Here is a 14,811-nt window from a genome sequence, read left to right as displayed (position 1 = left end):
TCATATGGTGTTTTTCTTCCTCTTTCTGGCTGGTTTCACTTAGAATGACAATCTCCAGGTCCATTCATGTTGCTGCAAATGGCTAACCTAGTTATTTAATCTCCTCTAAGCATCATTAAACATTAGCATTTCATTAATTTTATCTTCTTTAAAAAACTTCCCCAGGAGCCTTTAATCAGCTGCAGTCTTAGCTGTTGCTCTTCGGGTTTGTTGCAGAGCTCTCCTCCAGGGTTTTTTTCTTTATTTCTCTGTTGTGCTGAATTTTCTCTTTTTTGATATTATTTTCTTTGTTCTTTTACTCCCTTGTCTTGCTGGACCACATTCTCTAGTAGCCTTACAAGAAAGGATACATTGGAGTTAAATTGTTTGAAACCCTGCATATTTGAAAATTCCTTTGCTCTACTTTTATATCTGATTTTTAACTTGTCTGTATATAAATTGTTAGTTAGAAATCATTTTCTCTTGGGATTTTCAGTATTGATGTTGAGATATCCAATGCCATTCACATTTTTTATTCTGTTTTGTTTCAGTGAAATCTTTCCCTTCCCTCTCTGGGAGCTTAGAGATCGGTTTCTTTGTTCCCAGTGTTACAAAATTTCATAATGATGGACCTTGCTCTGGGTCCATTTTCATCTATTGTGAAGGATCCTCAGTGGGCATTTTCTTTTCTTTTTTTTTTAATTTTCAAAACCTCCACACAAATGCAGGCTCTTCTGGGGATAGCCAGTTCTGATCTGGAATGACTTCCACCCACCCCGCAGCTTCACAGTATGACCTTCCCCTCTCTTCGTCTTTGCCTTGACCTTGCCTGCACTCGGAATCTGCCACGTCCTGTTGTTTCAGTCCAGCCTGAGACTCTGTTTAGGGGGCCCTGTTTGATTCTCCTCTAGCCATAGGCTTTATCTGCATCCCTGAGAAAAGCCAGGTCACTGATGACAGGCCTGGAGGAGGGGCTGTGGAGGCACACAGGATGGCACTGGAAACATAAGCATTCTTTGGTTTTTAGAAGAAAAAAATTAAGCATCTTTTGATAAAGTGGGAGATGAAAGCATTTACAAGAATAAAATCTAGCTCCATACTTATAACCATAACATGTCCACAAACAGACATGTCCCAGAGATGTCGGGACCTGGGAGGTTGATGCTGGGTTTTTTTGTTGACTGAAGCACCCGGGCACCCTGTTTCTTCTTCCTTTCAGTATAAGGGTCATGGCTACTTCCTTCTTTCTGGTGGGATATTTAAGCAGTGAGCTCAACTCTGGAGACAGATGGGGCAGGAGACACCATACTACTGCAGGGGGTTTCTCAACCTCCCCAATCCACCACTAAACAAACCAGCACCCACAGACTCCCAGAAGGACCTCCAGTTGAGAGCCACTGTTCTGGCCTTTCCTGGAGTGGCATTCTAAGCCTGCCTGGTGTGAAGACCCAGTCCTCCCCAGCCAGGGGGGTTGTCTGGCTCCCTGTATTTAACTGCAGAACTCAGTCCTGTTCCCTACATTGTATCATCCCAGCATCTTGGGCTCCACTAGCCATGCTGGGGAAGAAGGCAAGTTGGGTGGAGTTACATCTAATCTCTGGGTACCCCCAGGGTGACACTGGGGCATCCACCACACCTGTCTGTGTCTGCTCCCTCCACCCCCTCCTCCCAGTTGGCACCTCTGAGCCACATTTAGGATCTGAGTAACAAGATCATCAACCAGTTCCTTCCACCCATCCCAGGAGGCACAATGCAGGTCAAGGCCAGACCTGGGGCAAGTCCTGAGGAAGAGGTAGGATTTACAGACAGATGGATGTATGGATGGACAGATGAGTAAGTCAGGCCATGGCAGAAGCTCCTGAGCACAGTGGTGTCCTGGTCCCGGGGCTGAGCATTCACTCAGTTTGGATGGTGAGTTCGTGCTGGGTGGCCTCCTCGATGTTCTGAAGCAGGTGGATTTCCCACTGCCTCACTCGCTCTGTCACAGGAGCAAGCTTCTTCAGGTCCTGTTCGCCTCCTCCTGGCTGTGTTCAGGGTCCTGGGCATTCCCAAGTTTGGTAACCATCTCCTTGTCCTGGGGGCCTTGCCCTGCTGCTGCTTCTGCTGCTGCCTGATGGTCAAGACTGTCATGCACGGATCTTCTTTAGGAGCCCAGGGATCTGAGTAGGACCCTTGCTGTTCACTGGACACCTCAGAGGCCTGGATGGTGGAGAGCTGCCTCTTTCTGTCGGGGCCCATAGGGCTGAGCCCTGTCAGGGACGATGAGAGGTCCCAGGAGGAGTTTGTGGGCAGTGGGGACCCACCAGCAGGGCCCCCTTCCTGGTGGGAGGGGACATGGCCCTCTAGCTCCATGTGCCAGCTGAGGGTGGCTCCCTCCGGGGTGCTGTGTTTTGGGGCATTTCTCAAGGATGGCTGTCTGGTCACTGAAGAAAGGCTCTCATCTTCAGGGGAGCTCAACCCAGGAACTTGTGCCTGGTGCTCCATCCTGCTTCCCTGCTGGGGACTGGATGCCTTGGATAGCTGCTGTCAGTGGGCATTTTCCATTTTGGAAACTTACAGCTTTTAGTTCTGTAATACAGTCTTTATTTTTTTTAATTATTTTTTGTTTTCTCTATTGTTTTCTAGAACTTTTGTTATTTATATTTTGCCCTCATGGCTTGGCCTTCTAATTTTCTTATATTTTATGTTTTCTATGCCTTTTTCCTATCCACTCCCCAGAAGATTTCCTCAGCTTAGCAACCAGTGCATTTTTAATTTCTGCTGTTATATTTTTTAATTTCCAAGAGTACTCCCCCCTCCCCACTCTCCAGCTCTTCCTTTTTTTCTGTTCTTGTTTTAGAAATGTGATCTCTTCTAGTTTTTTTTTTTTCCTCTCTACATAGTTGTTTTGTTCATATAGGTTGTTTAACAAATGTCTGATGATTCTTGGTTCTTTGCTTCTGTTTACAAGTAAGACATTAAACACTGACTAGAAAGTCTTCATGGATATGTCTTGTAAACTGTGGCCTTCAATAAAGAGTGATCTGATTGGGGTGTCTTGTTGAGAAACCGCAATATCAGTACCTCTAGTCTTTTCTCTTTGGTCACATTTTCCAGGAAAGAATCATTTTCTGTGATTCTGCTCCCCTGCGTAGAGGGCATAAGCCTGTTTGTCTGTTTTGGGACCTGTGGGGATAAGAAGGTGGAAGGAGAGGAACAGTAACTTTCATCTCATCCCCATGATTTTTGCAGGATGACCAGCTGTCAGTGTAGGGTTCCTCTATCCAGATACCCTCTCCAGAAAATAAGTCTCTGTGTTTTTCTGCCAGGAAGGGTTGAGAAGTTACCTATTGTGTGGAATGGGTAGAGAAAGGATCTGAATCAGTGTTGCTCATAATCAGCTACTTAAATGTTCTTGCAGGCTATCCTCCTGCTTTAGCCTCACCCCTGTCCTCACTTCCAGAGGTGACATTTCCTCATCCCTTTTAGATCACTCCGTTTTAAACCCTGTACTTCTCAACCGTCTATACTGGCAGCTCAGGAACTGACAGGTTGGCAAATCAGTTACCAGGCATCTGTCTCCTTTTTAGCTTCCAAAGTTGTGTTGCTATTGATCCCTCTCCAGTTCTCTTTTTCTCTATACATTTTGCTGTCGTTTAAATATAGCATTGAGAAGGAATGGAGGGTAAATGTATTCAGTCTGCTGTCTTTTCCCAAAATGTCTAAGTAACTAGTTTTTAACAGTTAAGAGACACTATATTTAGGTTTTAAATTTAATTCATGCTATCTGCTTTAAATTTAACTCCTGTTTAATTCATCTTATGTTGATTTCTTACTCTTAATTGGTAACCTGGCCTCAAGTTAACTAAGAGAAGCCTATTCGGTATGAACCTTCTTGATTCTCTCCCTTCTACCTCACAATTTCTTTGTATTTTCCCCTGTTCTCTCAAAACTCCCTCCTGTGTTCCTAATCCCATCACTCCTCCTCTTCTGCAATCTTATCCATCCTAGAGAAGGTCCCTGCATTTTCCATTTTCCTTAGCCTCTCCACACCTTCAACAGCCTATTTGTAAATCTGCTTGAGTTTCTTAGTTAAAAAAAATAAATCAACCAACTTTCCTTAACCTTTTATCTTCAGCCCAACTTTCTTATTCTTTTTCAGTCTCTCTCCCACAAAAAGATAAAACGCTATTCATTTGATTTTTTTTTTAATCTTTCCCTTTCTCCTTAACTCTATTCCGCTTAGTCCTCTATATGAGCTTTGTCTGAGAATTACTTTCTAAACAAACCACCATCTCTTTGCTGGCCATAGCCTACTTGACTGCCTACTTTCCTTTGAAAGTCTTTTCTTGTCTCATTTTTGAAGTTCTAATTTTTGTCCTGTTCTTGTTTTACTTTTCAGTTTTTTCCCCCTCTCTTGCCCTTCTTCGTCCACATGCCTCTTATGTGTAGGATTCTACTTCCTTAGGCTACCTAGAGAACAAAGGAGCTAAAAGTTCACAGAAACTTACTGATTCTCAAGAAGTCTTTCTTGCTTTATTAAGAGAAAGTGACGTGATTTTTTTAGTAAACATTTTTATGACACTAATAAGGTTTAACTTTTAATATTTAGGCAGGTGCTGTAAAGGATTATATTAAGATGATGCTTCAGAATGATTCGCTTAAATTTCTGGTTTTTGCTCACCATTTAAGCATGCTCCAAGCTTGCACAGAAGCCGTCATAGAAAACAAGGTATGCTACCATTTGTCTGTGAAATACTTCTTAGACTGCATTTTTTAATATACTAAATGTCAATTGTATGTTTATAATTGAGCTTTTTTTGCCTTCTTTAGATAATGGTATATAAATTATTATAACATATTTTAGTACAAATTATATGAATAGTATATTTCTATTGTGTTGATAATATACTATTACACTTTCTCTTCAGTACCAATAATTTTCCATTGATCCAATTAACTGGATTGATGAAAATATGCTGCCTCGATAGGCTATAATGTGAATTCTGTTTTTGTTACTGGATATACCATTTGAGATTGGCATAGGCAGTTAAAAGTTAAAATTTTTGTTTACCCACATGGTGGGTTTAGAATGTGGATGGTTTTGATGGGAAAGGAAGAATTAATTCAGCCAATCCTAGTGCCCAGCTGCAGTTGTACCTTTTAAACTTGCAGGCAGCTTGCTCTATAGCAGATGGCTATTGATAATTCGTATAGATGAGTTTGAAACATATGCCCAGGTGAGTCATACCAAACCCGCTGGCCTCACTGCATTCTCTCCAGTCCACCTTGTTCTCCAGCAGTTCCGTTGGTGACAGCATCCTACCACATTTTCCTCCAAAGTTTAAACCTGTCATCCCTCTGTATATGCTAAGGGCGTCTAGAAATGCTCTGAACCGGGCAGAGAAATTTCTTGACAAACTGTGTGAGCTTAATATATGTGTAACAGCAGAACCACTTGCCTGTGCAGGAAGATTTTTTTAAAAGGAGGAATGAAGCCCCATTTTTTTAAAACTCTGTATACTTTTTTCAAGCATTGGCTAATAGGTTCATTAACATGACCAAAGAAGTAATTCTAATGTTTCCTTCATAGAAAGATTAATAATAATATAAAGTGCTGTATATTGAGAGGTGCTTTCTCATTCTCACATAGTATCTATAAAACACCTTCAAAGGAAGAGTAAATTAGTCTTAGAAATAGTTTTTAAATGATTGAACAATAACAGATTTTTAAATTCTGAATACATTATACCTTAAAACTACTGGAATCTATTCCAAGTCTGTCTCTTCTTACCAGTCCTGCTTTACTGGTATGTTCAGAATCCCATTTAGTGCCATTAAAAGGTAAAAATGTAGCTAGTCATGGTGTTCGAGGTTAATTTCTCCCAGAGTCTCCCTAGCCTGACAGTGTGTTTTCAAAGACCCTCAGAAGATTTTATAATCTCCCTCAATGGATACTGAATGGATCTCTGGTCAGTTTCTGTTTTGTGAAACATAGAACGTTGATAAGGGACATTGTATTTAATGATTAACTTGACTATCCCCTTATAAAACCGAACACTTGTATCTCTTAACTATGTAAGGCCACGTGTTCCATAAAAGTGCATATAAAAATGAGACACTTTGAAATTCAGAGCTTATCTTGTTTTTACGAAGTTGAGTAATAAGTTCTTTCTAACTCTTCTAACACACTATGATTGCTCCTTTTTTTTAACTCGAATCATTCTTCATAGACAGCACTGCTCAGTTTAGCACTTAATGTTTCCTCACTTTTTAAAAAAGTGTCTTGGTGTCTTGGTTGTCTACCTCAGTGGAGATGACCATGTTACATATTTCTTTTAAGTTTAATAATCTGAGAAAATAGAACTCACATGGTACATTAAAAAAGATGTTTTCCCAATTAATGTTGCAACATTTCAGAAATAAATGCACTACTCTTCATGAATACATGGGCCAAATCCTCTTCTTCCTTTCTCACATGTCTGACTTTATTTTCACGTTGGGATTAGTGATCCTGTAACTTTAAAATTAGTCTGATCCGTCATTTAAAGTTTGCACATCAGTTTGTATAGAATGTTACTGAAGACAACATGAGCATAATTCAGTAATGATTACAGAGCGCCTATTATTTACGTGGCATTGCGATTGGCACTGATGGTATGAAGATGAATTAGACAAATATCCCACCCTCAAGTAGCTTAGAAGATTTAAAAATGTGCAGTTGGTCTGAGAAACTGTTAAGAAATTTGGTTAAGATTCTTCTTGTGTACCATTTACCAACCTGTCATCTTTACCCATTTCTGTTTTATTGTGTGATACATAAAAAAGTAAGCTGTAAAATATATAAAATGAGGTAGGTGCATAGGAGCTTGTCTTAATTTTTACCATTTCCCTTGTTGTTGATGCTAGACGCGTTACGTTAGGATAGACGGAAGTGTTCCATCTTCAGAAAGAGTACATCTGGTTAATCAGTTTCAAAAGGATCCTGAGACTCGTGTGGCTATCCTAAGCATTCAGGCTGCTGGTCAGGTAAGAAATTTGAGGTCTAAATATGATAGTGAAATGTTGTTGAGAAAATATAAAGTGTATTCACCATAACTCTAACTTTATATCTGGATATCTGGTGTGATAAACATGCATTCTTCTTTAGAGAGTGCTAGAAAGTGTAATGGAAGGGAGTCCTCAATCTCTCTGGCCCAAATCTTCCTACATTTTCAAGGAAAGAATCTCCTAGAAGAGTATAGGTAATTTGATTGGAATACTTTTCCATGACCTTTTTCCTTCCTTTGAATTTGCAGAGAATTTTCTCATCCCTTTCTTACAGCACTTATCTTACTTGGTGGTTTTCACCAGAGTCTGTGAGGCAAGGTAGCCTGAGGGAAACAAGAACTCTTTTATCTTTCTGAACTTTCTGGTTTGTCCCTTAGAATTAGGTTTGTCTCTAAGTAAATGAAAATGTAAATTAAGAAACACTTAAGGTCTCATGTCACACTGATCAGAATGGCCATCATTGAAAAGTCCAAAAACAATAAATGCTGGAGAGGGTGTGGAGAAAAGGGAACCCTCCTACACTGTTGATGGGAATGTAATTTGGTGCAGCCATTATGGAAAACAGCCAGGTATGGAGATTCCTGAAAAAACTGAAAGTAGACATACTGTATGATCCAGCAGTCCCACTCCTGGGCATATATCCATAGGAAACTCCAATTCAAAAAGATACATGCACCCTAATGTTCATAGCAGCACTGTTTATAATAGCTAAGACATGGAAGCAACCTAAATGTCCATCGACAGATAAGTGGATAAAGAATATATATTTATACACAGAATAAACACACACAAACAAACACACAATAGTGGAATATTACTCAGCTTTAAAAAAAAAATAGAATAATGCCATTTGCAGCTACATGGATGGACCTAGAGATTATTGTACTAAGTGAAGTAAATCAGACAGAGAAAGATAAATATATAATATCACTTATATGTAGAATCTAAAAAAAACATACAGATGAACTTATTTACAAAACAGAAGAAGACTCAGAGATGAAGGAAACAAATTTATCATTACCATCTGCTTGGGATTAGCAGATACAAACTACTGTATATAAAATTGATAAACAACCAGGTCCTAACATATAGCATAGGGAACTATATTCAGAATCTTCTAATAACCTACAACAAAAAAGAATGATGAAAAATATGTGTATGTGTGAGTCACATCTGACTCACTATGCTATACACCAGAAACTAACACAACATTGCAGATCAACTAGACTTCAATTAAAAAAATTTTAAATTAATTCTATGCATTTTTTGGACACATTTTTACTTTGAGGGGAAATAATTTCCATTATTTTTATATATTAATTATAAAACAAGAATTACTTAATACTTTTCACATCACATGATTTCAAACTGGTGTAAAATGCAATTGCACAAAAATGCAGTTGTGTTATATACTTTGAGATACAAGCCAGTAAACTTCAGAGTCTTTGGGATGAAACATGAGAAATTCCAAAGAAAGAAAACAGTATGACTAGAGACATAATTTTCTTCCTTTATAGAACAGCAGTATGAATTAAATAAATAGAGGATGTCACTGCTCTCTGCCTAGTTGCTATGGATACCATGTGTTAGAAATTATATTCTCATTTATAATGTATTTTATTAAATCTTCCAATGGTGATGTGAATCCAGTCTTCATCAGAGGATAAAGTGAATTTGTTTGTATATATATCCATCAAACTGACTTTTGAAATACTGAAATACCTTTTAAATGTGTTTTTTGTAGTTCACCTGGCTAACTTGCAATAAGCAATCTTTATTTGCCTTCCATGAATTAAATTATCTTAATTTGGCTTTAAGTGAAAGACTGATTTGTTTTTAATCCTTCAGTGTTCTCTTGCCCGTTCCGCGTATTCAGAAAGACTATTATATATTGCTCTATGTTAAATTCTCAGTTTATGTGCATCTCGGTCTCTTCACTTTATTTTGCCTAGGGTTTGACATTTACTGCTGCAACTCATGTCGTATTTGCTGAGTTGTACTGGGACCCTGGACATTTGAAACAAGCAGAAGACCGTGCTCACCGGATTGGACAGTGTAGCTCTGTGAATATTCACTACCTCATTGCAAGTGGGACTCTGGACACGCTTATGTGGGGAATGTTGAATCGCAAGGTAAAGCTTGAACTTAAACCAGGTTAGCAGCTGACGCATTATTACCCATAGCCTGCGTGAGTTAAGAGACTGAGTTTTTGTGTTTTCAGGCAAAGGACATCTAAGTGCAGAAAGACGTTGATGTTAATAGGGACCAACTCCAGCAAAGCCTTCAGTTGGTGGTACCCTACATGCTGTCCTCTGTCATAAGAGAGAGACATGAGTCTACATGCAGTCCTTTTGTCTTCCAAGCCCTTCTTCCATCATTTTAGAGGCTGGGAGAGGATAAGCTATTAAGGAACCGTAATGCTTCCAAACCCCACGTCCTTTTTGTAAGCTAAGAATAAACACTTTCTCAGAAGGATTCTTGAGTTCCTGGCTGATTTTGGACAGAGAACAGCCTGTACCCAGATTCTAGAAAAGGTAGGAGGGATGTTGATTGCTCTGTCCACTCAGCTGTCTCTTCTCCCCCGCCGTGAGGGATGTCTATAGAAAGAACTTGACTAAGGCCTAGAGGATGCTTTTCAAGCACTGAGTATAGATACTCAAAATGGCCAATCGATATGTAGGTTCAATTTCAAAGTTTATAAATATTGGAATAAAAGTTTTTAGGAGAAAAGCAAATAGTCTAGCTTCTCTAGTTAGACCTTTTCCTCATTGGGCATAGCAATCACTGTCATGGTAATTTGCTTGTCATTTTGAAGAATTGTATCACTAAAGCCCATGATATGTTTTTATTTGTTTGTTTGTTTTTTTAAACCCATGATACGTTGAAACATAGATTGCTTGTGATTTAAAAGCAAAATCAAGTTACTACTTAGTCAATGTCAGCTGTGAAATGAACTGTGGTAAAATTAATATACTTTTCCATCTTACAGACTCAGGTTACAGGGAGCACGCTGAATGGTAGGAAGGAAAAACTTCATGCTGAGGAGGGTGATAAGGAAAAATGGGATTTCCTGCAGTTTGCTGAAGCTTGGACTCCAAATGAAAGTTCTGAAGGGCTCAGGGATGAAATGTTATTCACTCACGTAAGATTATATGATGTATTCTTTTCTGTCTAATATCCTGAAACTATGACTTTATCATGTATTATCTTACATTGCAATTTTTAGTTGTTCGTGTTATTGAAAGGAGGCTCTGTATAAAGGTGGGAAACCTCTAAGAACCAAAAAATGTCATCGATAGGAGACTGCAACAGTGGCTTTATCTTCTACCAGTTAGAGGTCAGTGTGCACTGCTCCTTAGCAAAACAAGCTAAACAGAATCCAGCCTTCAGAAGAAAATGTGGGAGGCTATCTCTGTGACCCTGAGGGTGGGGAAAGATGTATTAAATCTGCCACAAAATGTAACATAAACAAGTCACATACTCTGTAAAGATATTTGCATTACAGTGGCCAAATATATAAAGAACTTATAGAATTCAGTTAGTAAAACAAACAAGCCAACAGAAAAATAGACACGCAATGTGAGCATCAGAGGAGACCTGAGTAGCCAAAACGCATGAAAAGAAACTCGCCTCACCAAAATGAACCAGATTGTAAAGGTACCCTTTTCTCTTTACAATTAGTAAGTAATCCGTGGTGTGATACTTTGAGATCATGTGACTGTCCTGTTCCCAAAACCTTTCACCAGTGGTTTTAGCGTTTATTGGTCTTTGCTTGAATCAGCTTTGAAACAGTGGTTTTGCTAATTCCATCGTTGCATTTACATTTATTAGCTGGCATTGTTCTGTAAAGAAAAATTCATTTTAAAAAAATGACTGTGAATTTGGGGATTCTATTATTATTATTTAGTGTGTTATAATCCTTTACCTTTTTTGTTTTTTCTTTTTAAATCTGCCTAGTGGAAGCTCCTTTAAGCTGGCATGCTCTCTCTCTTTTCTATACAAGTCCCTATAATTCTCTTGAGTTCTTCCTTGCTTTCTGACAAACAGTGTGTTCCAGATGCTCCTTGTTTTTTTCTTTGTCCCTGACCTGGAAGTGAACATTTCTTTAAGGAAACTTGATCTCCTTTTCTGGGGAATGATGTTTAGAAATCCGAATTTTTTATTTGCTTCTGGCTTGTTTTCAATGTGTAGAGCTATATACACACTACATACACTTTTGCATATGGGTCAATCCATATGTATGTCTATGTCTGTCTCTATATATGTATGCATTTTTAAGTCATACGTTCGTTCATTCTAATACCTTCAGTTCAGATCCAGACCACCAAGTTCTTTTTCATCTTCTCCATATAGCGATACAAACTTAAGTATTTATATTTCCTTTATCCACTAGAAAGACCTCTGGTTCCTAACATCATCAGCATATTTACTCATTTGCTCTAACCTTCCATACATGTAAAATACTTTTAAAATAACTACACTAATACCACACTTCACACCTACTGGATTGGCAACAACGAAAACATTTGACAAACCCAAAATATTAGGAACATTTCATATACTAAACTCTCATATGTTGCTTGCTGGGGATATAAATTGTTTTAACTCCTTGGGAAAGCAGTTAGGCAGTATCTGGTAAAGTTGGAAATGACCTCCAACCAAACAGTTCCATTGCTAGGAATATAGTCTCATGCATGTATATAGGGATACAGGTACAAGGATGTGTATTGAAGCATTTTTTGAAGTGCAGAAAATTGGAAATGGCCAAAATGCCCATCAGTGGAAGAATGACTACACAAATTGTCATAAGATACTACTTAGAAGGTAGCATGAATGAACTAGGTTTATATGAATTAACATGATCGGATTTTGAAAACATAATCTTATTTTTTAAATGCACGACATCCACACAAATATTATGTATTTATGAATATATGTATAGTAATAATATATATAAACCTAGTTTGGAAGAATATGTATTAGAATTATAATACTTACTGCCTCTGGAAGAGGCAGAGAATGGGTCTGGGGAAGGGTAGAAATGTGATACCATCTTCAGAAATAATTTAATTCTTTCATTTTAAAAAAGGGTCAGAAGTAAGTACTACAATATAGTATTTGTAAATTTTGAATGGTGGTTATGTGGATATTTGGTATATTATCTATACAATAACAGATGCTATTTGGAGGCCATATATAAACTGAGTAAGAAATAATATATTAGAGGAGCCTTCAGTCATTCAAACTGTTTTCTTTTTCCTAGTCCTTTTGGGGCAGTATGGTGTGAGTGTTATTGGGAGTTTAATTTTAATTTTTGAAAGACTTGATCAGATATTATAGGAATGAAATTCAAGTTTGTACATGTTTTCTCATAATGCAAAATTTAAATATTAATGTAAAGCTTAGCTTCATAAAAAACAATGTTTTTTAATGTGGAATCTAACTAAATTTTTTATATATCCTATTTGGAGGGCTAGTACATTTTTTTCCCTAGGACAATAGAATGCCATTCTGTCACACTTGCTTAAAAAAAAAAAATAGTATTTTTTCCAAGACTTTTTTATTTTAAAGACGACTTTCCTTTTAGTAGTGTTTATTATATCATATTTTGGCCCATGAAAATTAACTGATATCCTAGGAATTTAAAAAATATATAACTAAAACTATACTTTGTAGCTGTTCTTTCTCTAAAATTCCCTATTAAACTATGTTTGAGTTCCTTTCTAAGTATTAAGAAGTTGAAACACATCTTCCCACATATATTCATATTTATTGTTTTTAAGTGTATCTGAAGAAAAATGTATATCTGTGTACAAAGTTTACAAAAAGAATCCTAGTCACCCTTACCACCTGAGTTAGGTGTTTATCATTCATGGTCTAGTGTTACCTCACACAGATTTCTGACTGTTTGTCTTTATACACACATAGTTTTGTATCAGTTGGAATCGTTCTGTGGAGACCATTTGTTTATTTTGCTTTGTTTGTATTTGTGGGTTTTGTTTTTTGACCAGGCTGTGAAGCATGTTTTAAATGACATTAGGTGAGCCTGCCACTCATCACTTTGTATGCCCTCCAGCTTCATGTGTTTTAAGAAATGTTCAATTTGTAGAGAGGTCCTGAGGATATTCAACTAACATATTTCTCTTCTGAATGTTGCCAAAATGTCAGCATTTCCTATGGGAATTTTTCTATTTATACCAACTTCTTTTGGATCCTCTTTAAAGCCAGTTAAAAAAAAAAACAAACCCTGGGTTGAGCATTTTTAGGATACTTCCAATTTTGTCTCTTAAACTTTATCAAATTAACCAACTTTGCCCATTGTCATCAAAAACTTGTTTAACTGAGAAGGTGATGACAGTTCTCATTGGATGGTTTTTAACGGCTTATGAATATTTCTGTAGTGTCAGCATTTTAAGGAATGTTCCTTTTCTCCCTGTCCCAGCGCCCCGCTGCTGCAGCTGGAGGCTAAAGCTGGGGCAGAGAAGAGGGACCTTCCAAAGCCGGAAGAACAGACTGTGTTCTTAGTCAGCGATGACTCAGCCCAGGCCATCAGCTCTAGAGGAAGGGAGACCAAGGAGCAGAGGGAGGATGAACTGAGGCAGGAAGAGGCAGGAGCCCCCAGCACCCAGATCGCCAGTTCCCCATAGTCTTCTTAACCCTGTCAGCCCATCGCATTCAAGACGCTGTGAACTCTATAATTTTTTTTTCTAAGAAAACCAATAAGGGTGGTAAATTTGGCAAACTGGTCTTCAGTGACTTGGGTTTCAGGTGAATTGACTTTTAGCATATGGGCTTTTGACAAATTGGTTTTCCGTGAATTGACCTAGAGCTAATATTAGTATGATTTTGGGTCCTGGGGACAGGGAGACCTCTGGTTAGGAAGGAGTGGAGGAGAATGAGAGGATATTTTCCCAGACAGAATTGTTATATTAGTTTTGCTATTTCCTGCCTTCTTTCTCCCCTGGTGTTCATTGCCCTTCAGAATGGCATTATCTTTGTCTCCCTCCTCTCTTACTCAGAATTCTCTTTCTGTCACATAACTGAGCTAACCATTGGGATTGAAAAAACACATGTGGGGTAGGGTATATAGCTCAGTGGTAGAGTGCATGCCTAACATGCACGAGGTCCTGGATTCAATCCCCATTACCTCCATTTAAAAAACAAATTAAATAAAGAAAGAAACCTAATTCCTCCCCACTCCCCCCCTGCCCCCAGCAAGAAAAAAAGCCATATGGAACCAGGGCTAGTACTCTACCAGTATATACAAGTATAAGTGTACTGATTTTCAAATATTAAATATTTTAACATAATGGTTGGTGGATAGCCACTTCTTCAGTCCCTTCGCTGTACTCCCTCACCGCACCTTCTGGACCTCCTCATGGTCCTGCAGCGCACGGCCTCTAGGACTCTGGTTAATGCCCCTGCTATAGCTGTTGTTAAGTATTTAAATAACACCTTGCTTGGAATTAATCCACACCAATGTGTGAGTCACAGTTCTTCACCCATCCTAGATAGTTAACATTTGTAAAAGAAATTACTTATTAGTGCAAGTGAAAATCAAATTGAAGTCCAGCTAAAATGAAAGGAAATAATTCCACTGCCATGAGGAAAGCCCCGTTGGCTGCCCCTTCAGTAAGCAGTCCTGCCTGGGAGTCCATCACCAGGGTCACTGTATCAGATGCCATCCAGTTTCTCAAGCTTCTTCCTTTCTGCTGCGTCTGAATGTGCATGACTTCTAAGTACTCTTTTGGTTTTGCAGTGTTTTGATTTTCCTACATTGGCTTCTATGCAGTGATAAAGTAG

At 38.4% G+C, this 14,811-nt stretch overlaps 1 protein-coding gene across 4 annotated transcripts in view; it reads left to right on the top strand.

The window, feature by feature from the left end:
• Positions 1-14,811, top strand: part of ZRANB3 (zinc finger RANBP2-type containing 3) — a 207,197-nt gene that overhangs the window by 154,133 nt on the left and 38,253 nt on the right. For all 4 annotated transcript variants that reach the window (XM_032479349.1, XM_032479348.1, XM_032479347.1 and 1 more), the window contains 4 exons: positions 4,571-4,690; positions 6,868-6,987; positions 8,961-9,140; positions 9,998-10,150. In XM_032479349.1, the coding sequence (XP_032335240.1) occupies positions 4,571-4,690; positions 6,868-6,987; positions 8,961-9,140; positions 9,998-10,150 (573 nt within the window). The remainder of the gene's footprint in view (positions 1-4,570; positions 4,691-6,867; positions 6,988-8,960; positions 9,141-9,997; positions 10,151-14,811) is intronic.

The sequence above is a fragment of the Camelus ferus genome, chromosome 5 (assembly GCF_009834535.1).
Source record: "Camelus ferus isolate YT-003-E chromosome 5, BCGSAC_Cfer_1.0, whole genome shotgun sequence".
NCBI classification, from domain to species: Eukaryota; Metazoa; Chordata; class Mammalia; order Artiodactyla; family Camelidae; genus Camelus; species Camelus ferus.
The sequence above is the reverse complement of the archived record's forward strand: the minus strand, read 5'-3'. Positions and strand labels throughout refer to the sequence as shown.